At 36.9% G+C, this 24398-nt stretch overlaps 1 protein-coding gene across 5 annotated transcripts in view; it reads left to right on the forward strand.

Moving 5' to 3' along the window:
* LOC133519784 (four and a half LIM domains protein 2) overlaps positions 1 to 24398 on the forward strand; it is a 199905-nt gene that overhangs the window by 141956 nt on the left and 33551 nt on the right. For 3 of the 5 annotated variants that reach the window (XM_061853878.1, XM_061853877.1, XM_061853881.1), the window contains one exon: positions 15991 to 16191. In XM_061853878.1, the coding sequence (XP_061709862.1) occupies positions 15991 to 16191 (201 nt within the window). Of the gene's footprint in view, positions 1 to 69; positions 443 to 14967; positions 15391 to 15990; positions 16192 to 24398 lie in introns of those variants that run through there. The other 2 variants (XM_061853883.1, XM_061853880.1) reach the window with 2 other exon arrangements.

Genomic DNA, 24398 nt, shown 5'->3' on the forward strand with positions numbered 1-24398 from the left:
AGCAAGCTAAATCCGTTCATGGGTCCACCTGTACAATAAACCAACTCATATATTGTAAATTTGTTTAAGATCACTTGACGGAATAAAGCTCCGACCGTTGCAACGAAGCGACCCGAGTGGCAGGCGTAGAAGTTTCAAAAAGCGTCACTCTTCGTCGTCGACCTCGTCGCGCGATTCACGTGCGTCGCGCGAGGAGGAACTAAAGATGTTCACGTCACTCGAGGAAGCTGAGTTCGAACGCATGACAATGGAACGCGAGAAGGGCTCTCCTAATCTAGGTTCTCATTCCAGAAGTCGCTCGAGGGAGAACTCTAAGGATCGATCTACCCAAGTGCACTCGGTAGACAGCATGTTGGTCGAGGACGAGCCGCTGCTCAAGCCGAAGCTGAAAGACCTGCCCAAACTCGGCTCCTTTGAAGAGAAAGAGGAGAAAGAGACAGAGGTAAACCAGGAAGAGGAGGAGATAGAGGATTTCTGGGGGTCCGGGGATTAGAGGACTAAAACGCCGCACGCTGTAACGAGCTTCGATAAGCATGACTGAATTTGGAAATTAAACTTTATAATTCCCTCTTGTGTGTTTGTTTCTCTTTACCAATGTTATTTGTGTAGCGCCAAAATAAGATGTTATAAACGGCAAATCAATAAGTTTTATCCGTTAAAGATATAATTAACACAAAGCAAGTCGTATCCCCTCTACGAGTGTCATAGTACATTAATGCCGATAAATTTATTTTGGCTCGTCATATTTAACATAAGAACCCTTTTGAACAGGACTCAAATTGTAAGCATTAATGTTTGGCTTCGTAGATACAGTTCCCACACTGATTTGTAGAAGTTTTCACGTGAACTTTGTTGTTGGTATCATAACCGTCGGAGTGCCGAAAATAGTCGGCGCAGGGAGGACCTCGACCCAGATGCGTCTGTGGACGGTGGACGGCAGACGCAGCGTGGACGCTTGCCTTTATTTAATGTCACTTGTTGAACATTGGACAGAAACCAGTTTCAGAGTGAGGCATTCAGAATTTGGCGCCAGTCCTGACAGAAGTCGTGAGGAGTGGTACGTGTGTTGAGCGAATAACTTAAACGTAGTTGTTACAAAATAATGTGTAGCACCTATTTTCCAGTTAGTTATTTCAGGTTTCGCTTTCGTTTACAAGGCACATATATGCATGTATAAACACATGAGATGCATCTTAAAACTCCTAATCCGCTGCACGTCGTTGTAAAGAAAAATGGGTTAGTATTTTGTAACTATGTACAGTAATCTAAGTACAGGGTTAGTTATCTCTGCAGCTGACTGTACATATCCAAAACTGTAAGAGACAAACGCATTCAAGTATATCTATTTATGTCCTTCGTACACTATTCATTTTCGAGATAACATTAAGGGACTAGGATGGTCTTCACATTGGCTGTCCCGCTCACACATTGAGCGGTTAAAAGTTAATAGGACATGCAGTTTTGAAGCAATTTCTTGAGAAAAAAGTTACTTATTTATATCTTAAAGAGTTTCCCATACTAACCCAATTTTCTGGCTCACTATCATCTGGAGCAATTTAACCTTTTGACCGCCAAAGACGTCATATGACGCGCGCGGCTACAGCCCAATATCAACCTTCATGCGTATCGACAAGGTTCACGATTACGCGCCGCGTGCGATAGGCGTGGCGTTCAAAAGGTTAAGGATATCTCACGCTAGACCGAGTCGGAGCTTCCGTTGCGTCGTTTTCTATGGAAAGCACCATTTGATCACCTGATCACCGATCAGCCGTCATAGAAAATGACGTATCGGGCTCGGACCGGTCTAGCGTGAGTCATCCTTTATCATCAGGCGGCCGAAGTTTTCCGATTTGGTATAAAAAAAATTGAATAAACTCATATAATCATAAATATTACTGCGGAGTAGTAGGCACCTATTATAATTAGGATCCAATGCAAAAATTACAAAGAAGGATACTGATTGCCAAAAGGAGACTAAAACCGTAGCGAATCAAATAGAAACCCCGCAATTTAGCTTCACAAGTTCTCGGCTGCAAAGTTGTAACGGCTAACGATGCTCTTTCATCGCGGGTTATTTGACTTCTTTATTGGTAGGTACCTATACAAGATCAAGCCAAATATTTGAGGATTGCCGCAGGACCTTTATTTATTTATTTATTTATTTAAACTTTATTGCACAATACATGAAGAGTACAAATGGCGGACTTAATGCCAGAAGGCATTCTCTACCAGTCAACCATGAGCCAAACCGAAAGATCCTAATTGGTGCAGGGTCAGAATACAGAGTAAAATGTCAAAAAAAAATATCACTAAAATATATAAAATTATACGTACATAAATAATATGATACATTAATATAAATACATACATATATATATATAAATATATACCCATTGTGAAACATCATGTGGACGACCTTTGAACCTTGTCAAACAGATGCTTGCGCAACATGCGCTTGAAGGAGAATTTGTTCTGGGCTTGTCTCATAGAGAGAGGAAGATCATTCCACAGCCGGATTGCCTGAATGTTGAAGAAATTCGACATGAAACCTGTACGATGACCCGTGACACGTGACCTTTGACACGTGAAAGGTTACAAAACCCAACTATGGAAAAGCCAAAAGGTTATGAACTTAGCAGTCTATTTTGAATATAGGTATTGCATATTTGTAGTATTTAGTAGTCATTCTACTTTTGATGAATAAAATATCAATATCAATCGATTCTTGAACATAACTTTTATTTTTATACGATTAGCATAAAAGAAGAGGTTCTATCTCTATCCGATAAAATTATAAAGAATTCGTAGTCGGTGACAGGTTTACTATTTTTTTTTTAATATTTAGGCAGCAGTTAAGTTGGATATTATTCGTCATTTAAGTAACCTCAATAGTTAATAATAGTACCTGTATTACTCAATTGCACACCAGTTACATTATTTGCAGAAGGCTTAAACACACTTTCAGGCATATTCAAAGAAACAATAATCTATATAAAAAATGTAGGAAGCCGATACTTTATAAGCAGTATAGGATTTCACAATTTGATAAACAAATCTTGCCTTGCCTTTCACCCAAACAGTACTTACAGGCGATTCGCAACAAGAGGTAAAGATAGTTTTAAACATTAAACTCGTAAAGTACTGCAAGCATTTTATCATTAAACGCATAAATTAAGCTATTATGCTAAGACTTTCAGATACCAAAATACATTGTGAATTCCAAGATACAACAAATTGTCAGCATTAGCTCTAAATTCAAGTGTCGGAATCAAGTAAAAAAATACGCTGCGATCTCCGTTGGCAACAAACAGAAAGGAAAGAAGAAACAGCACACAAAGAAACAACAATTTCTGTTTTGTGGGTTGCGGTAGTGTTAAAGCTATTGTTGGCTAAACAATAATGTTACAGCAATAAATCCGCAGGGTATCATTTACAGGAACCGTAATAAATGTGATAAAATTAGTATAAACCCAAGCGAGAGCGCATTGGCAAGAAGAGGTACATCTATTTTCTAAAGCATTATAAATAAAAAATCATTATCAACAGTACATCTTTACAATAATAAACCACGCCACGCCATGGTCTGCAGGGGAAGTATGGTTGTTAGTGAAACACAACAAAACAGTTACTATTCCGTTTAATTACCTACTCAAAAAAGTGGTACGGTCACGTCTGAAAATATCGATACGAAAAAAGTACCAAAAATATGTATACACGACTTTATTGCTCATATATTAAGGTAGTGTATACATATTTTTGGCACTTTTTTCGTATCGATATTTTCAGACGTGACTGTATAAATGAATGCATTTAATATTATGGTATAAAGAAATAAATATAATCAATGTTACCTATCTGTTACATTAAATATCATCAGTTTCAGTCGCAAACCCCGTATCTCCTGAGAAAGTAGTTATGAGATTTGAACTTCGGTATTATTGGACAAGCCTCATATTCCTTATTAGTTGTTTCAAGTGGAGTTAAGAGGTCTGCTACTTTAGCTTTAACTAGGTACTCGTATGGCTAAATAGTATGTGTATCGCTGTAGAAATACGGAATCATTAAAAATATTAAGTTATGTTATTGGAGAAAATTTTGAGAAATCGCGAAACGTCTGGTTGACGTAACTGGCGACCGAAGAGCTGGCGGCTTCCTCGCACAACATATCAGTATTGTGGTACAACGAGGAAATGCCGCCAGCATCCTTGGTACAATGCCTCAAGGGCCTATTTTAGATATAAGCTAGTTATAGTAATCATCTGTATATATCCATTCTGTATATTGTTATTGTAAATAAAGATAGTTATGTTTTAGTTTAAGTCTAATTCATAACTATTCTTGTTTTTCTTTACAATTGTCAAGCCGGAAATATTAGTTCAGTCATTTCGGTAACAGTTTTAATGTTGATATTACACTCCTGTTTATAAAAGTACTTAATTACCTCCATACATTCAGAAAGCACTGATTGAAAGGTGTTGCTAACGTTAACATGACACTTCCACCTCTCACGTAAGAACTATAAATCAGAGCATACTCCCCTTTCGTTTCTATTTCCATCGGGGAAGCGGTCAAGTAAAATTAGCATTGAGCGTTGCCGAGCCAAATTCAATAGGTAAGGTAATTGTGGACGAGTGAAAAATTGGGAACTAAGGATCTTTAGTTCCGCTCGGGTTCCTTATCCCAAGATGTTTCGTATGCTCTAGATTTTACGAAAGCCACTATTAGACATTCTAACCCAGGGGATCTAGGCTGATTGGTATTAGACCGGTTTCATCACGATATTTTTCTTCATCCAAAATATTGTAATAACTATATAAAATTAAATTCCGCATACTGAGATGAGGTTCACAGTATGCGGAATTAAATAGTTAAGAACCGGAATTCGATTATCGGTTTGAAAATCGCATGGTTGGTTTATAATTTTAGTTCAATAACACCTGACTAGATACGCCTACGGACACATAAACGAGTAAATATTACCCAACTTATTTAGAATAATTAAGTATCAAATGCATTAGTAAGTTTAGTAAGAACTAGCTGTAATAAATATCGCTAATTAAAAACCAAATGCCTCTCAAGACATGAAAAGTACCTAATAACATAGATAATAACATACCTAAGTATATTTCTTGGTAGAGTAATTGGACATTTTCTATAAAGAACTTATTTACATTGCGGAAAGCCCAGTTTAAAGTATAGTTTACCAATGTGATGTTTAAACTGAGTGATCAACACATATTTTAGATTACCCTACAGTAGAAAAGTTATAAATGTCGACCGTTTTATAGATAACAATGAGAAGCTTTGCACACGAGCCGTCTAGCTTTTATTAGGATTCGGCGACCGTGACTCCGCCCGCGAATGTAAACAAGCCAGATTACGCTTTGTTAATCATGTAATCGCGCAAGACGTTGCGTTAGTAGATTAATGTACCTGTAAATATCGAGTATGTTCTCTAGGGAGGAAAAACTGACTTAGGCTGCGATTCACAAAACTGTACCAGCGATGACAGCATGGTTCCATTTTTATCACTTGTCACTAAACCCGTCACTTTTGTGCTTACTCACTTGTTAGAACGTGACAGCCATGGTGACAAATGATAAAGAGCCGACCATCTTAGCCCTGCAGCCGGCTATAACTACTTATAAAAATGTTAGTTCCGAATACGACTACTCGAAAGTGCTCGTTGCTAGGCCTACATGAATAAAGAATATTTTGAATTGAACAGGTTGGAGCGGAAAACACTTTTTTTCTTCAATTCAATATCAATGTTTCACCAGTGCCACGTCGATTTAGAATACTGAAATTTTGCATGGAGACTACTGTAACTATAGATTATCGATTGATAGTATAGAAATATACAAAATAAATAATTGCTCTGCCCTACTTTGAAGCTCAGATTATGCGTTTTCACCTACGGCGTATGAAAACTAACTAGATCTAAATTAAACTTTTTTTGTTAATTTAGCAAATTACCTTCTTATCATGTGTAGTATACCTAATAGTCAAATAATACGTTATGTGGCTACAGTATGGGGTTCTTCAAAAAAGGAGTGTACAGGTTTTTAAAGGGTCGGCAACGCGCATGTCGCGCAACTCTGGTGTTGCAGGCGTCCATAGGCTACGGTGACTGCTTACCATCAGGTGGGCCGTATGCTTGGGTGCCACCGTCGTGGTATAAAAAAATAAAACGTCGTGCTCAACCGGCGCACAGGGCACATGAAAACTATGGCATATCATTTATAATAAACATATCTTTTCGCAAAGTGAATATGTAGGTATGATGAATGATGATAATTTTTTATTGAGAATTTCAGCATTATGAGCCCGTCCACGTAACAAGTTTACATAATATAATTGCTCCATCAATTTATCTATTGTAATTTTCCTGAAAATCCTGAAAATACAAAATCGTCTAAACCATCCTCGAAAACTCCCCAAACAAAACACGAGCGAAATTTCGAAGAAAAAAGATTTTATTTGAACATCGGAAATTCGTCAGCGGAAAAATTAAAAGATCACAGAGGAAAAGTGGTTTGACATTTTCATGTAACCGCGATACTTACGCCCGTTTTCATTCAACCACGAAAAATCGTTCTCGCACCTACACGCTATACTTACATATTTTCCTCGTTGTCTAAATTCATTGATGTTTTAGAAGTGACATGTTTATTAGCCTGAATTTATGGTTAACTATTACAAGACAATACAGGTGTTCGAGTTTTTTATTTTTTTATTTTTTAGGGTCCCGTAACAAAAAGGTACAAAGTAGCTCTTGTGGTGCGCAGGTGCGACTCGACTGTCCGTCCGTTTGTCTATCATCGACATCGCTAAATATCTCGGGAACTACTTACGCTATTTGAAATTTGGAAAAGCTTTGATCAAGGCTAAGCCAGACCCAGTCCTGTATTTATTCACTACGGAAAATACCTAATATGAGGGAGGCGGGAGACATTCCAAAGCAATTTATAATTGTTTTAAAGTGCATAAAAATGTTTTACGAAGGAAAATGTAAAAAAATGCAAATAAATATTGTAGTAATCGGTTCCAATTATAAAGAATTAGGTATCCCTGAAAAACCAACACATAAAGTACATGAGGTAGCGAAATTAGTGAGCCGACATTTTCGATAGATGGCGCTGTACACAAGTATACTTAGTATCCATCTGGTTAAAAATCAATCATCATCATTTATTCTCAGGCAAATAAGGCACTTCTATACATACCTTACAAACTAACATACATACAATAGAAAAAAACTCAAAATCTAAAAATCATTATGGCGATGTAGTTTTCTGTTTAAAGTTTGTACAGAGTCCGGCAATCCACCTTACAGAAAACCGCAGCCAAATAACATAATTATATTCCCTACTCATAGACCCTACTCATAGTGTTGTGTTCCTGCAGGTGAGTAAGGTTGCCAGAGCTCAACGAGGGGAGAGGGGTATTAGGGTCGGCAACGCGCATGTAACTCCTATGGAGTTGCAGGCGTACATAGGCTACGGAGACTGCTTACCATCAGGCGGGCCGTATGCTTGTTTGCCACCGACGTAGTATTAAAAAAAAATCCTCGGTGAGCGGGTAAATGAACTCGCATTTGACTGGTTTTTTTTTAAACGACCTTACATGTGTACTTATGTGTAGTTACATTACTTACATTGCACGTTTATATTTCGTTACAAATGTTTAGACGATTGAAATTAAATCTATTGGCCTCTATACGACATAAATGCTCAATATATTTACCTATACATTTTTTTTCTTAAAAGTCATATATACGTACAGTAGCATAAAGTATACCAGCAGATAAGCTGATGAAAAATGACTCCTTAAGTATGGTAAAACCATTCTTCAAATATATGTACCAGGATTTCTGATACGGCACCAAATTGTATGGGGGCCCTGTTGGATTCGGATAACAAAACTAATCACGATTCAATTGCAACAAGATCAGTTTGTTATAATTGCTATTGTCCGAGAGATCTAACTAAGTTCACACATTTGACACAGCTGTCTATTGATAAATTATTATCGTAAAATATTCAATAACTTAAGATCTAAAGAAAATAAATGTATGTTATGTTTCAGAAAAGCGAAATATTGTTTTTAATTAGTTGACAAACCCTAATATTATTACGCGATTTTATTTTAATTGCAATGGGTAATAGACTATGGAAGGTAGATGCAAGGAACAGAAACTCCTTAGGAAAAATTGTTGCAAGTGTCCAGCTGTCAGCTATAAATAATAGTTCCAAATCTCTCCAGAGTAGCGCTAGAGTAGCTAAGAACCTAGGCGTTATTGACGGAGTGAAGTGCGCTGTCTATGATTAGATTTTATTCTCAAGTATTATAGGTATTATAGCGCACCTATTTATGGATTTTTGTCGGACACTTTTTGGTATATGGAGAATTTGTTCCTTGCCTCTACCTTCCATATGATAGACGTTTACGTTCTACGGGCGTTGTCATGTGTCAAATGTGTGAACTTAGATCTCTCCAACAATAATTTAAAACTGTGTGAAATTGACAAAAAATCAATACTTAACCTAGGTACTTACAATACTTAAACTTACTATGTGTAGGACGCTGGACGTGAGGTTAATATAGTACATTGTGCAACGAGGGGGCAAGTGAAATATTGGAAACGAGGAGAGCGAAATAATAATTAAATACGGTGACGTTTTAAACATTCGTCCGCCATATTGTCATTTTTTGACAGGTAAACAAGGTACAGACCCCTCCGGAATTCAGCCATGATTGAAAATTGTGTAATATTTTTTTAACGGCTATTAAATTAATCAAATTAAATATTTATAAACATACACAAAAATAATAATTATATGCGTCAGTATTTAAAAGTAAAACTGATTTATACCTGCTTGGTTCGTATGAATTAATTACATAATTTAAAAAAAGCTGTAACTCAGGAGTTATATCTTTTTTTTATATAATCTATAACTCCCACGGGATCGATATAGTCCTTTAACCTTCAGTAACACCTGCATGAAATAAAACCTGTTTCCAGCAAGTGTGAAGAAAAAAGTAAAAAAAAAACATTAGTTGAGGGAATTGCACGTTAATTGTTAAGGTTATATGAACTATACAATACAAACTGGCACCGTGTTCCTCTCGCATCTCTCGCTCGCTTCCGACTTCGACGCAGCCTTCAGCGGTCGATGTCTCGATGAGCCGGCAAGGTCTCGGCCATCGCAAACTATTTTTACTCTAGTTGGTAAACATTTGTGGGGTGGTCTACGACATAAATGCTGCAACATTTTTCTTTTCAGTATTCGGGTGCTCAGTTTTTTTTTGGATGTCGTTTGTATGGCGAACTTTTTTAAATGCTATCATTTTTATCTATATATGTACATAAAGAAACACCTCGTTTCACATTACTATAATACTACTACTTCTAGTTTAAATTAGCGGGCAATTTTAGAATTCAATTCAAATGTGATCAATGTGTATATTGAAATGTGATACTGGTTTGCGGATCTGAACTATGATTGAGCTAATTCAAATATCATAACATAATAATTATAGCTAAAAAGTCAAAGTAGGTATGTGGTACCCGCGGCTCCCAGAGATACTTATATATATTAATTGTATGACTATTATTATCGGATTTACAATAGAATACAGCACGTTTGAATCATCAGCTGACGATTTGAATTGTCCTTTATACCCGAGGTTTCTTGGTTTTTCTATTTTAATTGGCGATAACCTACGTGTTTCACGATAATTAGGAAACCTTGCCAAGATATATTAAACCAACGAGTACAATGTATCTGAGTAACTCAGGTCGTTAAACTATCGATCTTTTTCCAAACTATAGTTTGTTTTACGGGAGCTCTCCAAAAACGTATACGTATTATCGAAAGTTATAACCAAACGTTTTATGCCTATTCGTTTGTACCTCATATTAAGTTTTACGATGGGAGAATACACGTGTCTTGCTATGTTGTATCAAAAAACTTTTAGCAACCGTTATCGATGTCTGGTTGCACGCCTTTGGAACATTACTAATGTATTTATCTTGAAAAAAACTAGTATCAGGATGTATAGTATACAGGATTGACTTATGGTGCAAATCCTAGATGGCAGTTAAAGATATCTAAACTAAATTTAAAACGTCCAGAAAGAGCTTGTGGCTTTTCTCTGTGGAGCTGCATATGGTATATTTCCCCCTGCTCCCATCTCACAAGCATTATTCATATAAGAGTTATAGTAAAGTAAAGTAAAGTAAATCATTTATTTTGCCAAACATTATGTGTAGTTGATGGATTACAAAGTTATTCAGTATCAATAATGTTTGTACCTTAATTTAGGCATGCAAAAGTTTAATTACATATTTACCTAAAACTAAACTATTATAACATTATTATACATTATCTATTTACAATACAAACGCAATACTTATTATTTACTTTTATAACATTGCCTAGTACTACTAATAGGTACTGGTATTTATTTACTGTACACACTGTTTTGTCCATGTCCAGTTAACACTCATTGGCTTCACATGTAAGAAATTCGGATACTGAGTAAAAAATTTTTTTGCCTAGCCATTTATGGAGTGCTTTTTGGAACTGATTTATTGGAAGACCAGCTATACAAGACGGTAACTTATTATACAGTGTGATTGCCATTCCCATTACATTATTACGATAAAAAGCAGTTTGGCTTTTACATCCAATTAATTTGTGTAATCTATTGCTTCGGGCAGATGGATTACTCTCAGCTACCGTTTTAAATAGTTCTGGGTGTTTTTTGACAAATATGCACATTTCCGAAATATACATAGAGGGCAAAGGAAGAATGTTAAGCTTTTCAAATATTGGCTTGCATGAATGTCTTCTTTTTAGGTTGCCTAATGCTCGTATACATTTCTTTTGAGCCTTAAAAGCTCTGTCTATCGATACCGAGTTTCCCCATACAATTATTCCATATCGTAGCACAGATGACACATATCCATGGTACGCTTTAAGAGCTGTCTCTAAGGACGCAATTTTCTTAATTTTATTTAGTGCGAATACAAATCTGTTTATCTTCTTACATACTAGTTCTATATGATATTTCCAATTACAGTTTTCATCTAGTGTTACACCCAAAAATGTGGTTGAGTCTAATAATTCTATTGGTGCACCATTATAATTGATATTTAGGTTTAATTTTTGACTTTGATACGTTTTAAATTGGATTGCTTTTGTTTTATTTACATTAATTTTTAATTGATTTATGTCCATCCATTTAATTACATTATTTAAAGTATTATTTATGTCACTTTCAAAATTATTAGGATCTTCACATCTAAATATGATAGTTGTATCATCTGCGAATAATATACATTTATGAGTAGTTATGTCAGGGAGATCATTTATATACAGAAGGAATAAGACAGGACCAAGAATACTGCCCTGTGGGACTCCGGATTGGATGGTTTGGAAGTTCGAGCGTTCGAGCTTCCTTTCACCATTTATTTTTTTGAAGTTTCTGTACATTGTTGCCGATTGCTTAAATAGCTCGCAAACCAGTCATAAGCTTTTCCTCGTATTCCGTAGTTGTACAGTTTCATCATGAGTATTCGGTGATTCACAAAGTCAAATGCTTTTGACATATCTAAAAAAAGAGCAACAACTGGAATTCTGTTGTCTACACATTCCGATATTAGCTTAACTAATGAAAAACACGCTAACGACGTAGATTTACCTTTTTGGAAACCATACTGCTCTGTTTTTAGAACTTTGTATTTAGTGAGAAATGATATTAATTTAGTGGCCATAACCTTTTCAAAAATCTTCGCCAATACTGGAATGAGGGTAATTGGTCTATAGTTACTCATTTCTGAGCGATCCCCTTTTTTAAATATTGGTTTTACAAGTGAAAGCTTCAGACGCTCCGGAAATACTCCTTGCTCAATAGATAGATTGATGAGATGAGCAATGGGATTTACTAGAGCTTGTGAACACGTTTTGATGAGCTTTGTGTTTAGATTATCATACCCGACCGAGTTCGTATTTTTTAAAGCCATTATTATTTTCAATATTTCCTCGGGTGATACTGGTGTTAGAAAAATTGATTGATTTAAAGTATTTTTGTTACTGTTTGCCTCTGTTTTTAAGTTGTTCTCATTTTTTGTTACACTTATAAAGTAATTATTGAATGCTTCCGATATATCTTGTATATTACTCACTGTCTCATTATTGACATTAATAACATCTATTTGTTTTCTAGTTTCATTTGTCTTTATGTTACGGTTTATTACCTTCCATGCTGCCCTGCACTTGTTATTTGCAGCTGCAACACTTTTTTTATTATGAAGTCTTTGAGAATTAGTAATGCAACGTTTTAATAGTCTAGAATAAATTTTGTAGATCTTTTTAAACTTGGTTTTATCTTTTTCGCCAGCTCTTTGATATTGTAAGTAAAGACTACGCTTTCTTTGGCAGCTTTTCTTTATTCCCTTTGTAATCCATGGCGTTACTTGGCTTTTATCACTAATCTTTACTTTTAAAACTGGAAAGCAGAGATCAAAGAACAGTGTGAGAGCATCATGAAACGCATCAAACGCTTCATTTACGGTTTGTATTGCCGTTATGTCTGTAAATGATAGGGAATTTATACATTCAAAGTGTAAAAGACAAACGTAACTTCTGTATCCCCTACGCCCCGCACTGGGCGCAAACAACCCGTCTAAGCACTTTCATTCATCTGCGCCTACACGCGGGAATTGTAAGGGACCACCTGGTCAGGCTCAACTTGATGTCTGTTTATTTGCGCTGCTTTGCACTGTTGCATCTACGTACTTATTTCCGTCTAGCAACCTCAAAGACCTAGTTTCCTTAGATGAACATTTATTAATTATGAACAAATAATTTATATCCGAATTTTTGACATTTGATGCCATAAGCTACCATTATATATTTATGACTCTAAGCTTAGTCATCGAAAAGTAAAAAATAAAACAAGTTTGACATATAGTTATACTATAGAATTAGACTGCTCGAAATATCAACTAAGGCGTTGAGCTGGTGCGAATGAATGGAAACAAATTGCCCTTTGCGAAATTTCCCCTTCAAACCCTCTAATAACGTGAAAAAGTAGCGAAAATGTTGACATCCCTTTTACCAGGGGCAGGAAGTATTACTCCAATTGCAAAGATGGCGTTCACCCTCATTTGATGTTTTCATGTTATACTTATGCACTCTTGGAAAACTAAAAACCATCTGCTGCTAAACACAAAATTATTATACGAGTGTACTGCAAGATGCATTCAACGAGTACTTTTAATCGTAAAACAACTTTAAGTACCCATTCATGAACGAGTAGGAGTAATATGAAACGTATCAATCCAATAACCAACACAACCAATATGCAACATAAATTTGGTGTCTGGTCAAATAATAAAAGCGGCCAAGTGCGAGTCGGACTCGCCCATGAAGGGTTCCGTACCATTTATGACGTATTAAAAAAACTACTTACTAGATCTGGTTCAAACCAATTTTCGTTGGAAGTTTGCATGGTAATGTATATCATATATTTTTTTTAGATTTTTCATTCCGTTATTTTAGAAGTTACAGGGGGGGGGGACACACTTTTTTCACTTTGGAAGTGTCTCTCGCGCAAACTATTCAGTTTAGTAAAAAATGATATTAGAAACCTAAATATCATTTTTGAAGACCTATCCTGAGATACCCCACACGTATGGGTTTGATGAAAAAAAAATTTTTTTTTAATTTTTATGACGTATTAAAAAAAAACTACTTACTAGATCTCGTTCGAACCAATTTTCGGTGGAAGTTTGCATGGCAATGTATATCATATATTTTTTTTAGATTTTTCATTCTGTTATTTTAGAAGTTACGGGGGGGGGACACACTTTTTTACCACTTTGGAAGTGTCTCTCGCGCAAACTATTCAGTTTAGAAAAAAATGATATTAGAAACCTCAATATCATTTTTAAATACCTATCCATAGATACCCCACACGTATGGGTTTGATAAAAAAAGATTTTTTGAGTTTCAGTTCTATGTATGGGGAACCCCCAAAATTTATTGTTTTTTTTCTATTTTTGTGTAAACATCATAATGCGGTTCATAGAATACATCTACTTACCAAGTTTGAACAGTATAGCTTTTATAGTTTCGGCAAAAAGTGGCTGTGACAGAATCGGACAGACAGACGGACATGACGAATCTATAAGGGTTCCGTTTTTTGCCATTTGGCTACGGAACCCTAAAAACCCGTGTTTTAACTACTTACTTTTTTTCATCGATTCAACATAGGTTATTTTATTGAAACCACAAATTTACACTCGTTAACAGGTTGTTCCAAAATCGATCTTATATATTGAACCGATTATTATAAATAGTATGACTTTTACATGTCAGCAGAAACGATTAAGCTTTAGAACTCAAGCTCATTTGGAAACGGAGCGGCACAGCACTTTTAATAGTGCATCACGGACCTTGCATAAACCAGTAATTGTTGACCAATAATAGGGCGGCGTGAGTTTCATGTAACACTCATGTCGAGTGACCCAAATATTAGAGTACAGTTTCGAGTGCTCTGACGCGCAAATATCATTAACTGACACCGATACCGATTTAACCAATCCAAAGCTTGAGACCAAAATAATGCCTTATGTTTTCCTATGGGTAATAATTTGGTCCAATTTTCTCTTCTTAATTTTAATGTTCTATGCAAATATGAAACAACACTCGTAAGGATATCAAGCTTGGTCATTACATATATGGATAACTTAGCTAAACTAAGTTCAGTATTTAGTTGTATTCTGAATCGGCTTATGTTATTTTTATAAATTATCAGTAGCCAGATCAAACAGCGACTGATAGTATCGTGTTGTTACGTCAAAAAAGATCCGAAATGCTTCTAAGCGCCAAGTAGCCTTGCCAATCTATGAGAGAATGCTAAAAATGGAAATATTTGGCAGCAAATATAAAAGCAAGGAAAGCCCAGCGCCGGATCGCTGTCAAGCCCAAGTCCTGGCGGACGGGCTACTCCGGGAAACACGCGATTCTCGGGTCGCCTCGCTCGGGAGCCGCCCGCGCACCTGCCCTCTCCGTCACTCTTCCAAATTTAAATCCCAAACTCCCCCCACCGACGACGCTAAACATTCTGGAATAATTCCCGCTATCCTATACCGGTGCTCGCCATTCGAATTCGGGTCGCGACCGCGTCGTATCGCTTTTTGAAATCAGGCAGACCGACTGCTGCCATGGCTGACGTTGACGTTCAAGTCCAGTACACCACAACCGAGAGGAAGACCAGGAAGGTCAAGAAATCCTCGAAGCGTAGGGAATCTAAGGATGGCGAGGTCACAGTCACAGAGATCGAACAGACCACCACCAGCAACACCAACGACGATGGGTATGTGTGCGGTGGCCAAACTCCCTTGACCCTCAGTGATGCGACAGTGTATGTGCAGCCAAGTGTCGATTACCGTGTCCGACCTATAGTGACATGTACATGATGATGTTTACATTCGTAGGTTTGCTATTGGCCACCCTCACATACCCGACCTAATCTAAGGTATTTATAGGCATATTACAGTTTATACTAATCCGTAAACAATGAAGCTGGTTAAAAAACAACGTAAACATGAAATATGATATGTTAAAGCTGAAGAGTTTTAGATACTTAGAATGTTTTTTAATACATTGTATAATAAATATTAATCATCTAATAAAATATATAATCTTCATGTAGGTCAAAGTCACAAACCTAGTTCTAAGTACTTACTCCCTTTAGATTAGGTTAAGCATCTTGGCAATCTTGACTAATCTTTTTTCGCCAATACTTCTATAAATAAAACAAATTGTTATAAACCTGTTTTTCTATCTTTGAGACAATTGGCAATACACTGGAATAATCATAGCGATTCAGTTTCATATTTAATTAATTACAAGGAAGAGATTGCCTCTGATATCGAATTTCCTCAATTCTTATATAAATTTTCCTTGTCCACAGCTAATTTTCAGTGGCGAATACACCAAGGCGATGAACAAGGACTGGCACAGCGGGCACTTCTGCTGCTGGCAGTGCGACGAGTCGCTGACCGGCCAACGCTACGTGCTGCGCGATGAGCACCCCTACTGCATCAAGTGTTACGAGAGCGTCTTCGCCAACGGCTGCGAGGAGTGCAACAAGACCATCGGCATCGACTCCAAGGTAATCACAACCTCGACTTCTACTAATTGCGACAGTTTGAGTACCTACACCTGAACATTCGGCAGTTAAGATTAACTTGACAGGAGCTTGACTCGTCGCGTGGGGAACTGGCTTAGAACTCTGGATGAACGTTGGCTATACCTATGTGAGTTTCTTTCACTTTAGTTTGACTGACAAATGGTTACAATAAAATAAAGGTATACAAATGAAAACCCTGCTGACAAGTATGATAGTGGGAGTTACTGTAGTTTAGTAATAGAATATTATGTCAGTCTGAAAAACATGCTGTCAAAGTTGGCCCGTTTACCGAAACCATATGTTGATAGATTGCAAATCAGTAGCCAAACCAAAAGGCAAGTCTTTAAGTTGATAAATTGCCATCCAAGAATGTGCAATAATAGAGGATCATTATTGATTCAGTTTTCTAGCCGAATATCATTATTGCCTATTCTAATGCAATTGTTCCAATGAGCTGTTTAAATTCTTCTTATTATGGAAAACACTCAATATTGAATATTGGTAAAATGTTAGTAGAAAGCGCAGTGTATCATTTGTATTGAAATAAGAATCCCCTGCATTCTGAGCTTTGTTACGGCCGATCAAATTTAGTTATGTCACTCCAGCCGGCCCAGATTCCTCGGGCGTACCTCTGCACACGGCCCCAGCGCCCGTGCCAAGCCAACGTGGGCACACGCCACGCCAAACACTACACATTTATCTCTACCGCCGACGAATGACTTTTCCTGTCCGAATAACAGCTGCAACTTGTCGCTGTTTACTCAATCTTTAAGATAATGAATAAACATTCCACACGACCACTTTCCCTGTTGGGGTAGACAGAGGCCAACCTGGCCAGCTCATTATGGACTATAAACAGCTCAGCAAATTTGACCTTTAAAAGATTAATTACAGGTAGTTTTTATTGTAGATATTAGTCTCATTCGTTTCTAAGTTCATGTTTAAATGACTGAAGCTGAATTGGCTGTTGTTTACAATGAAACTTAAGACCGTGTGGTCCTGGCATAGCTGCTGTAGCAGCAACAGCTACAAATAACGCAGAAATAAAAGCTAAATTCTTGTTTACGAACAGCGAAATAAATCATGGTAATATTATTAGAATTATTTTGCAGTTTTGTTTTGACTTAAACAAATTGGCGAGCGGTGCGAACAAACGCCTGCTGATTCTATTTCCGAGTTGGATACAGTGTTAATGTGCCGACCTTGAGCCATCGTCAGATTTGTCAGCAATTCTTTCAAGATTTATACTAGACTCCCCGCTAAGTATTTCGTAATCGGTAAAAATAAACTTTCATATTTTATTGACATTACGACACGCCAGTTTTAAAGCGCTGAGCGCCGAGCAGGAATAGATCTGGAATGAGGGGCGCTTTATTTTGAAACCTGAACAGTGAAGCATTCGTCAACCGCTGCGTGATTTATTTGAATTCTTCTGGTTTTCTTATGAACTGTTAAAATATGAAATCCAGTGTCTCTAGATGTTTCGCTTGGTATTACATTAAACTCGTTATTTGGTCAGTGAACTTTATATTGATGTATGTAATATAATTTGATTGTATGAATGTTTGTCTTGAAACGTTGTGAATCACGGACTGGAAATAACTCGAGATTGTAGTTATGACGCCTGGGCCCTTATTCGACATGCTAAAAGTGACGTTTCGTGTTGATTTCCATTTGATGTGAGAAATATTGTGACTTGTCGAATTGCTATTATCACCACCTGTCAGTGAACAATATCCACACTAGAGGCGGGGCGTTGTACCGGAATAGTTTTTGGAACAGGTTATTTGTAATAGACTACTTTTAGCTTGTCGAGTATTTAAAAGTACGGACTTTGATTTCTGAAATAAAACAAATATGAAACTTTTATCACCTCGTACCTCCATTCTTACCGTTACTATAGGTAAAATAAAATTTTGTTAACAGATGGTCGTCTGGGTGTCTGTTGTATCTAAAAATAATGTAATAATATATAACAAAAATATGACAATAGATTCATAGCCTTCACTCAAAACGTCACCATATTTCCGACCCTTACCGAAATAATAAGTCGATATTTGTATAAATAATCCTTATTTGTAAGACGCTTAAGCACGGCAAATACGTAAACTGCCTATTGGGGGTCATACTCGTAAAACTGGTATTTTAGACGTACTTTTGGTACGAGTAACAGAGACGTACTTTTGGTACGCAGTCCCAGCTCTAGTCAGGATTCTAGTTGTCAAATATAAGCGTGTCGAATACGTATTAGTTAACTGTCAAATGAAATTAGATCAACGGTAGACTTTTTTGTCGATGGGTATGGCTGCCATGTTTGGATTTATGACATTTAAAAGGGGATCCTAAGGCATAGAGCAGTTTTTTCTGTACGATTTTGATTCTTCTACTGGACACAAGATGGAGTTAGCTGCCAAATTCCGATCAGGCTGACGCTACTAGGAAGAAAAAAGTTTTGTATGGAATTTGTTTCGCAAATCATTGCCAACGAAGAAAAAGAAAACGTCAGTGCTATTTATTCTGTCAAGTTTACATCAAGTCTACTGTCAGCCTAATTGCTTTGTTTGTTTTGAAGGCTTTCAATGTTTTGTTCGGGTATTTCGTGTAATTTCTTTATTATTTAGTGAAAAAATCGAAAATAGTCAACCGTGATCAGAGTAAAGAGCGAGTTTGTTACAATGCCAGCGAGAAAACGGTTTACTAAGTGGGAAATACGTGGCAAGCGAGCCACTCGAGAAAATCACGAAAAAAGGGATTTTATGGCGAAATTTCCCTTGGATGAAGACTGGCAAGTATTGCTTTAGATACTTTTGACCTTATTTTGGGTCAGCAGGCTATAAACACATCGAAAATTAGATATTTTACATTATTTTTCGTTGTGAACTAGGGATGTACTATAACTATCGATAACTGTAGTTTTATTTGTATATCAGTGTAAATAATTAAATTAAATATGTGAAATTTCCTTAGAACTAGCATGCAATATGACCATAATTAATTCGTCGAAGATTAATAATGCATAAATTATCTATTACTTATGCATTAATGGTCATTAGTTAACATATTTTTTTTATCTAGTGATTATTTAATATATTAACCTAAAATGTAAGAAAATTAATCTCTGTTTTTATGATAAATAAAGAAATATTATAGGACATTATTACACAAACTGACTTAGTACTAAAGTATGAATGGCATGTGTTGTGGGTACTTAGACAACAATATATATATATATATACCCACAACACATGCCATTCATACTTTAGTACTAAGTCAGTTTGTGTAATAATGTATATATATATATATGTACATAGACCTAATTTATAAGTATTTATAAATACATAGAAAATACCCATGTCTCAGGAACAAATATTCATGCTCATCACACTAATAAATGCCCGTTCCAGGATTTGAACCTGGGACCATCGGCTTCATAGGCAGGGTCGCTGTCAACAAGGCCAGACCCGTTCTCAGGATTAACAGACATATAAATACATAAAAAGTTAAAGCATTGATAAAGGGTTGTTGATAACTGGATGCCGAAAAACATGATTTATAGATGCATATTAGCGCGAAATAATCAGTTGATCATCTCATTAGCAAACACATGGAATATAAACTGTAGATAAAGTCATGTTTTTCCAAGGCTGTATGTTTTCAGATGCAGGCAGTGGGCCAAATTTGTTGGGAACGAAGACCTGATACATCTTCCCATAGAAAAGTTACATTTATTCAAACATGTATGTGCACATCATTATGAAAATCAAGCATTTAATAAAATAAAAAAAACACGACTTAAAAACTGTATTAAAATAATTCGGGTCCACATTAAGCCCGACCAGATAGTAGTCCAATTAAGAACTATCCACTATATAACATACAACTTAAATGTGGACTCGATGCTAACCTGATTTTGAGTACAAAATTTGTAGACAGGAGCCTATGTTTCAACCCTCCCCATTTTATCGATATCCATAAGAATCGTAAGCGTGTAGCGTACTAACCTATTTAAATCGCTTATGTTGGTAATATGGTTCTTTGACAGTTCTTTGTCGTACATTTTGGTAATGATTTGCGAAACAAACTGATTCCACTCGCTAGTATGGAAGTCCCGTCTCTTAAAACGTAGTGATTATATGCTCTTTGACAATGACATGCAGTTGCGTCGATGTAGATCTATCATAAAAACGTACATGTGACGCATGTGACAATTGTCCAGGATGAAAAAAATATCTTGACAATTAACATAAAGCAATACAATACCACAAAATGTCAACAAGAAAACAGATTTATTATAAAAATACAAATTATATACAAAGCTTCATTTTAAAACCAATGGTCGTGGGTTCTAACCCCGGCTCTTAACAATGTGCATCTTGTAACATGTACCGATTGCTTTTCAGTAAAGTAAAATATATTATCATGAGGAAGATGGAGTATCCCCAATAAGGTATATTTTCCCCTCTGGGTTAGAAGGTCAGATAGTAGTGAGACAGGGAGATATAGTGAAGAATGCGGAAAAACAAGCATTTATTGTGTTGTTAGGCTAGTTTTTTTTTCAAAATTTGAAAACGAACGCAACAGCATGCTCAAAGCCCCCTGTGAGTCAGAATCTTAGGCTGAACAGGACGAAACAGGAGCTGAGCCCGTACACAAATTTGAGATTTTTAGGTAAAAGGTAAAAAATATCGCCGTCGCGCTGACGAGTGTGGCACCCCGTACCTAGCTAGAGACTATCCCTTGTGTGTGTACCAACAAACCAAATTTTAGACAAATATGATACGTCTTCTTCTTCTTTGTCGTTGTACTCTTTGCAGAGCGTCGTGGTCAACTGTTGATATCAGGCGCAGATGTTGCTTGCCGTACGATTTCTCGCCATTTTTCGCGGTTGGGGGCCATTCTGGCAAATGCGTTCAGGGGACCCTTCATGGCAGATTTGATTTGGTCAGTCCATCGCATAGGTGGCCTTTTGTGCGGTCTTTTTCCGTTTGCTCTACCCTGCACCACTAGACGCTCTATGGAGTCGTTGTTCCTCCTCGAGACGTGACCGAAAAAACTGAGTATGCGGGTCTTTACGAGAGTCGGAAGGCGCTGCTTGATACGTGCTAGTTCTTTAAGGATGGAGACATTAGTCCGAAACTCGGTCCAGGATATCCCCAGCATTTTCCTCCAGCACCATATTTCTAGGGCGTCTATCGTCTTCTCCTCTGTCTTTCGGATAGTCCAGGTCTCCGCAGCGTATAATAATATAGGAAAAACGAGGGCCCGTACAAGCCGAACCTTCGTGGTGTTTGTGACGTTTCGGTGATACGTAGCCTATACGTAAAAACTAGCCAAGACAAATCCTTTATAATTTCAGGATTTTCTACACAGCACAGAACATGGTACCCATATAGATCTCAATTCCGTTGTCGGCGAGTCAACAACGACACATATTCTTAATATTGAACTTAATTGGCTCTCATTTCACATTTATGTTTTAAATTAATTATAGGCATAGACATACCATATCCTATTGTAAGTACAAAGTTTCAGAGCAATCTAGCTAGCCGATTTAAAATGAGAGCGAAACAACATTTGTATGGAGAACCGAATTTGCTGCGGACGCACAATGTAGCATAATCGGATTAGGACCAACCTCGAAATCTCTGTTACAGTCATGAAATTTATTATGTATATAAATTAAAGGCCCCTTTTTCATGCCCAAACCATTTAACATTTGGGGACCTCGAGGAATCCGAGCCATCTTGGAAAATGTGTACCATCAACACAACAGTCAACATTAAAACTTATTAAATTCTACACAAAAAAGTCCTCGATATCTTTGCGGAACAATACATCTTGTTATAGAAAATACTTGCTGAATCTAAGTTTAACGCTTATACACTTCCAGGGGACATTCTCTTAAAAGGAAACTCGGAGGAATATGAATTCTATTTTTAACTATACATTTGTACGTGGTCTACCCCAATATTAACATTTTACTCTACTGTGACTAAACCAGAAAGAAGGGTTATGGGTGTAAGTACTGATGTTTCAGTACACCCAGTAGCTAGAAATTAGGATACTGGACGGATTCTTTTAAATGACGTATCGTTAGATTCCTCTTGCCATTCACAATCTACTTTTACTTGTTCTATTAAAGAAAAATCAATACAGCCGCCTTGAGAGGACTCCGAATATTAAATCATATTTTTTCTTCTAGCGCTTAAACTATTGAGCGGAGTACAGTAAAACAGACATCAGTAGATCCACAGTTAGTATACAAGTGCTATGCAATACAAAGTTACTAAAATTAACGGAAGAAAAAAGTTTAGGGCTAAATAATACGTCATTTAAAAAATCCGTCCAGTATCCTAAGCTACAGGCTGTCCTGAATCCTCAGTACTTATACCCATAACCCTACTTTCTGGTTAATGGTGGTCCCACACAGGCTGTTATATAACGTTATATAACATTGTGTGACAGGGGCAACATAATAAAACACTATCAATATGATCATGTTGTCCCTGTTACACGATGTTATATAACAGCCAGTGTGGGACCACCATAAGTTGCAGTCAAGTAAAATATTGATATTGGGGTAGATTATGTACAAATGTATAGTTAAAAGTGGAATTTTTATTCTTCCAAGTTTCCTATTAAGAGAATATCCCATGAAAGGGTATAAGGGCTAAATCTGGGTTTAGCAAGTATTTTTTAAAGCAAGATCCTTTTTTTTCGCAAAGATGTCTAAAACTATTTTATAAGCTTGAATGTTGCCTTACACGATTATTGAATAAAGAACGTAGATTTAGAGTAAAACGCGAATTTCTCCTGGATGGTCCACATTTTCCAAGATGGCTGCGGTTCCTCGAGGTCCCCAAATGTCAAATACATACCAAATTTCATGACTGTTCAGATATTTCGAGTTTGGTCCTAATCTGACTGTGCTAATGCCACTATGTACGCAAACTGTAACTGTACTGCGGACTCAACCTTCACGTTATATTTTTTTAAGTATTAACGTTGACATAGTAACGAAAATAATAAACACGTCAATTGAAGTAAACATTATTATTATATGCAAGAAAATTTTGCAAAATAGGTACATTAATGATTAATATGTAAAACACCATTAATTATTGAATTAAAATTATGATTTTGTGTTAAAAAATATGAGACCAATGATACAGCCCGATTACACGGGCTACATATTAAAAATGATTATCATGGAAACAGTAAATATACACAGGTGAACAAAGTTATAGTAAAATAGGTGCATAATTTCAGAGCTTGCCTGGCCCACCTGTACCACCTACCATGACCACGGCCGTCTCCTACTATTATTTTTTTCTAATACCTATGACCTTACTAGCGAACAGTATTCCATGTTCTTGATCCAGAATTTAAACCCTTAACTACATATTTGTGGCACTTTTTATACCACGACGGTGGCAAGCAAGCATACGGCCCGCCTGATGGTAAGCAGTCACCGTAGCCTATGGACGCCTGCAACTCCAGAGGTGCTACATGCGCGTTGCCGATCCTTTAAAAATCTGTACACTCCTTTTTTGAAGAACCTCATACTGTAGACCCTCGGGAAAACCTCGGCAGGTAGCTCACTCCACAACCGGAGCGTGCGCGGGAGGAAGTTCCTCTTAAACCGCACAGTGCGTGACCATTTAGGTTCTAGGGTGTGAGGATGAACACCCTGCCGACGGCGGGCGGTGCGGTGATAGAAAGTAGCTGTGGGCATCATGTCAAACAATTCTTCAGAGCACAGCCCACTTGAGCAGAGCAGCACTTGGGGTTGAATTTGAAACTCTAGGGCACTAGCGTGGCTCTATGAGAGCGCCTTATATAGGCTTCTGGTGACCAGAGGATCAGCATTGTTAACCAGCGCGGAAATGCACCCAGCCTTCTGAGCACCCTACCGAGCGACCAGAATATAGGGCAAATATTTTATGTATACGTTTTTGACTTAAGTGTTTTTATCATGTTTTATATTTAAACTTACAGATGTCGAACTACCAGCAAAGTTTTTGAAGAGGTGTAGTTTTTATATTTCCTGGTACCAAACTGATACAGGAAATTGGAACATCAGTAAATAATCTACACCGAAGACAATGAAATATAGTCACATAATACTTTAATGTTTTATTTTATGAAATAAATCGGTAAAAAAATGTGTTAACTTAAAAAGATAAATT

The sequence above is a fragment of the Cydia pomonella genome, chromosome 7 (assembly GCF_033807575.1).
Source record: "Cydia pomonella isolate Wapato2018A chromosome 7, ilCydPomo1, whole genome shotgun sequence".
Classification (NCBI taxonomy): domain Eukaryota; kingdom Metazoa; phylum Arthropoda; class Insecta; order Lepidoptera; family Tortricidae; genus Cydia; species Cydia pomonella.